The 4,555-nt window shown below is 50.4% G+C and overlaps 1 protein-coding gene across 1 annotated transcript; it reads left to right on the top strand.

The window, feature by feature from the left end:
• The first annotated feature begins 289 nt into the window (after window positions 1-289).
• Window positions 290-4,034, top strand: LOC135561440 (uncharacterized). Its single transcript, XM_065003185.1, has 2 exons — window positions 290-822; window positions 937-4,034. Exon 2 carries the CDS (start codon window positions 2,422-2,424, stop codon window positions 3,463-3,465), a length of 1,044 nt encoding a protein of 347 aa, XP_064859257.1. The 5' UTR covers window positions 290-822; window positions 937-2,421; the 3' UTR covers window positions 3,466-4,034.
• Window positions 4,035-4,555: the final 521 nt, after the last annotated feature.

The following is a 4,555-nucleotide window of genomic DNA, read 5'->3' on the forward strand; positions in this document are numbered from 1 at the left end:
AGGAACTCGTTTTGGTCTCTCCACAGTAGATATGGGGTGGGTTGCGCCAGCATGGGTGAACTCTGGGTTAAGTCAAGGTTTATCTTTTTAATCTTGTTGCACCAAATTTTAAACCGAGTTTTAAATTAACCTAGTTAAATTAAATCCCCCTACTCTAATCTAAGTTTGGTTTTCACTTTAAACCTAGATTAATTTTAAGCCTGTTGCTCAATTTAAAAAATCATGTCATATGAACTTAGATTGGAGGTTAATTATAAACTGCCACTTGAGGTGGTTTAACTGATCAAATGGCAGCATATCTACTGTGGAGAGACTAAAACCACAGAGTTCCTCAGAGAGTAATTAGAGACAGGTTGAATCCTGTTTAATGATAATGATGAGTTTTCAAGGAGATACTGCTTCTCCAAGGACTCTGTAATGCAACTGGAAAGAAAGGTTGCACCAACCATTAAGCATGGGAGTGATAGGAATGCGGCTGTACCCCCACTACTTCAGCTCCTGGTGGCCCTACGGTTCTATGCAACTGGATGTTTACAGATGGTGGATGGGGAACCGTCTGCAGGAATGTAGTCAGAGTGTCCAGTGCTATTGCCGGTCCGAAGAAGGAGGGGCTCCGCACAAAGATGGACACTACACTGATGAGCATTATTGCAGTGGCGGTTCTGTATAACTTTGACAAGCGACAAGAAGACGAGTTATCTGAAGAGGCTGAGGTGGACCTACCTGAGGAGAATGAAGAAGATGGCCAGGTGCAACATGCTGCCAATGCAAATGGGAATGTTGTGAGGAGAACCTTGATTGAGAACCATTTTGCAGCCTAAGGTGTGTATAATGTAACATTGGTAACATGTAAAAAGCAATATTATATTTTAATCGGCACGTACAATCTGTATTCAAATCTATTATTAAGACTTTGTTATTCTCAATACCATACAGGGTGGAACTGAAAGCACCAGAACACAAGACTGGGAACAAGACTGGAGGACACCAAATTGCTTGGGAAAGCATTGTTTTAATAAATAATTGCTTGAATAAATAAACAGATCAGCATTCTTTACACAGTGGGCATTTGATTCCCTGAAGGAGTTTGTTTCTGAATTTGCAGTAGCTCTTTTTGTAAATTCATGCCCTCAATCTGCAGTAGATTTTTCTCCCTCTCCTTCTCCAAAACATCAATATGAGCTTGGTTCATGTCAGTTCTGGGGTGTTTGATTGGCCTGTCTGTTTTTTTTGCTGCTGGCGCAAGATCCAGACACTGCTGTTTCTCCATGGCACAGGATGTCAGTTCAACTAAAGGAAAGAAAATAAAGCAATTTAACTAATTATTAGTAGACTATTTACGTGCCCATTTTGTACATGCTGTAGCGGGCCTGATAACTGTAACATTGTAGTGAAGTAGCATTAACATTAGTTTTAATGTGCGTTATAGCCATTGATATTTACTAGTTATTTGTTCTCACTAAATATTGGTGGGTGGAGTTGTCCATCGTCATCATAGGGGTTAAGGAGCGAGGAAAACTGATGGGGAATCATCTCGCATTACTTCTGGGAGAGAGGATCATTTCCTTTGGATGAAGTCCCCCCTCCGGTCTGAAATAGCCCCCGCCTCTCCTCTGCTGCATTCTTTTTGGATTTTGCTTTTACGTTTTTCCAGCGCACCTTCATCTGATTTGGGTCCCTCTCATCTTTAATCCGTGTCGATCCATTAAATCTGTTGCAAAAAATGGCCCGGATGTCTTCCTTCTTTTTGACAGTCGTGTTGTCTTGTCTTTTATCCTCCAGTCCATTACTAAATTCCTCCATCAGCTTGGACAAGAGTTGATTTTCATAAGCGGAGAAATATGTACTTCTTTGACGTACCATGATCAGGTGGCTAGCTGACAAATAATAAATGCCTAATTAAGTAATAACAATAATACTGTAGCGACCCGCACAGACAGCTGTGTGTTATGTGCTAGGCTAGGAGGTGGTTGTGTTGTACTGACCAGTACCCGGTGTTCGCGGGGTCCGACATGTCAATCAACCTGCTATCTGCCAATCACGGGAATGCCTGGAATGTTCTGATGCCGGGCATCCTGGTGGTTGGCGGAGTGGCGTGGAGGGGGGTTGGGCATTGGAAGTTAAGACCAGGTTCAGCCTTTGTTCTCTCTCTCTTACGTCTGGGCTTCACAAGAGGTCACGATTGGCTTGTGGGTTATCTGTCATCTATTTGGCGTGTGCTACGGCCCAAACAGTAGCCTGTGTAAAGTTGGTTCAATAAACCGTCAATTCGCAAACTCAAGCCTCTGTCTGGACAATTGTTCATTTATGATCTAGTCAGGTCATTACATTGGTGTCAGAAGTAAAAACGTTGATACAAGTTAGCCAGCTAGCTAGCTGACTTATGTGGCTAGCTACCGTAGGTGAGAACGGGGATTGAAAATGCTTCGAGGGAATCCGAAAGTGAAGGTAGGGGACGATTATGGCCAAGGAGGTGCGTGTGAATGGACGTGGGGGGTTCTGTCTGAGGAGATCGCCAGGGCGTCGGAGCGCAGAGGCCGCTTGAGGGAGGACGTTAGAGTGATGGTGGCTGAAGCGGGCATGAGTGTTTCGTCGAGTGTATTTCGCGCGGATTCTGGTGGGCGGACCGAAGTGGCGACGTCGACGCGGCGTGACGAGGAATCTGGGGCTCAGGATGTAAACAAACATGGCGGCGCCCAGTTCCCGGCTGCGTCCGTATCTGTTAAGACCCCGAAGTATTCCGGTAAGGCGGATTGGGAAGCTTTTCATGCTCAGTTTGAACTGTTAGCTCATTTTAGGGGGTGGTCGGATGAAGAAAGGGCACTGCAGTTGGCTTTATGCCTCACGGATGAAGCTCTGGCCTGTTTGATATTGATTAGCCCCGAGGACAGGCATGATTATGGTGCTCTAGTGGGAGCACTGAGGAGGCGCTATGGACAGTGTGTACAGCCCGGGCTACTGCGCTCCGAACTGAGGAATAGACGCAGGCAGCCTGGAGAGCCTCTACGGGTGCTAGCTAATGACATTGAGAGCCTCTCTCGGCGGGCATATGCTCACATGCCCCCCTCCGTGCAGAGCGAGCTAGCACGGGACCAGTTCATACAGGCGCTCTACCCTACGGAGCTGCGCATACAGACCCAGCTGGCTCATCCTGAGTCATTGCAGACAGCCTTGGAGATGGCTTTGGAGAGGGAGCTGGTGTGGGCTGGGGCTTCAGCTGGGGCTTTGGTGGGGGTGCAGGGAGACACACCCTCTGTGCGAGCTGGGGGGCAGAGCAGCCCGGAGCCGGAAAAGCCTGCTTGGGTGGCCGAAATGACAGAACTCATTCGGGCTGTGTCGCTACAGGCGGCACGAAACACAAGCCCTGGTCCCAGGGTCTGCTGGGGTTGTGGCCAGCCAGGCCATCTGCGCCGAGATTGCCCCATGTCCCCCAGAGCTCAGGGAAACGGCTTGGGGTCCGCATAGACTGGGTAGTGCGGACCCCTGGCTTTCTATCCCAACCACCATCATCTTCAGGAGGAGCCCACCGGCACAGACGGGGAAGCAAGGCTCCACTTCCCCCAGAAGCAGACGAGGGCAAGCGGAGGGAGCCTGTTGTTGTGGTGGGCCGGACCTGTGTTGGGGACTTTTGTCATGTCCCTGTCACTGTGGAGGGGGGTGCCCTGCTCCGCCCTGGTGGACACTGGGTCCACAGTAACCCTGGTGAGGCCAGATATTGTGCCAGGTTGGACTCAGTGTGAGCCTACAACTGTGCAGCTCCGCACAGTCACAGGTGAGCTGGCACCCATGAAAGGGAAGGGAATAATGACTCTGACAGTAGGGGGCAGGACTGTGCGTCATCCTGTGTGGGTGGCGGCTGTGCAGGACCCTTGTATCCTGGGGTTGGACTTTCTTAGGAGCACAGGCTGCCAGTTAGACCTAAATAGGGGCACACTGAGCTTCCAGGGAGGGACGGAAGTCACCATGGCCCCCCTAATGTCACATTCACTCAACCCAACAAACCCTTTACTCCAACAGTTAAAGCAGCAGAGACTCATGGCTGCGCCCCTCCCCCCACAGCTGTGTGTGACTTTTCCCCAGTCCCCCTGTCACCTACGGCGGTGTGTTACATTCCCCAGCTACCTCCATGACACAGCCCTCTGTGAGCCCGGGCCGCACCCCCAGCCCAGCTACCCCAGATGGGAGAGGAGAGGACACTGTCTGCAGTGAGGGAGATATGGGGGAGGAACTGTGTTGGTCTTGACCCTGAGCAGCAGGAACGGTTGTGGCAGTTGCTGTTTGAATTCAGAGACAGCTTTGCGTTGAGTGAGGAAGAGGTGGGTCAGACTCTTCTGGTGCAGCATGAGATCGACACAGGTGATGCTCGACCCATCAAGATGCGTCCCCGCCGTATCCCGCTGGCACGCCAGGAGGCGGCAGACAAGGCTGTGTTGGAGATGCAGCGGGCAGACTTCATTGAGCCCTCAGACAGCCCCTGGGCGGCGCCAGTCGTCATGGTTCCCGAAGAAGGGGGCAAGCTGAGGTTCTGTGCGGACTACAGGCGGCTGAATGAGGT

This window comes from Oncorhynchus nerka, linkage group LG2, assembly GCF_034236695.1.
Source record: "Oncorhynchus nerka isolate Pitt River linkage group LG2, Oner_Uvic_2.0, whole genome shotgun sequence".
In the NCBI taxonomy this organism is placed as follows: Eukaryota; Metazoa; Chordata; class Actinopteri; order Salmoniformes; family Salmonidae; genus Oncorhynchus; species Oncorhynchus nerka.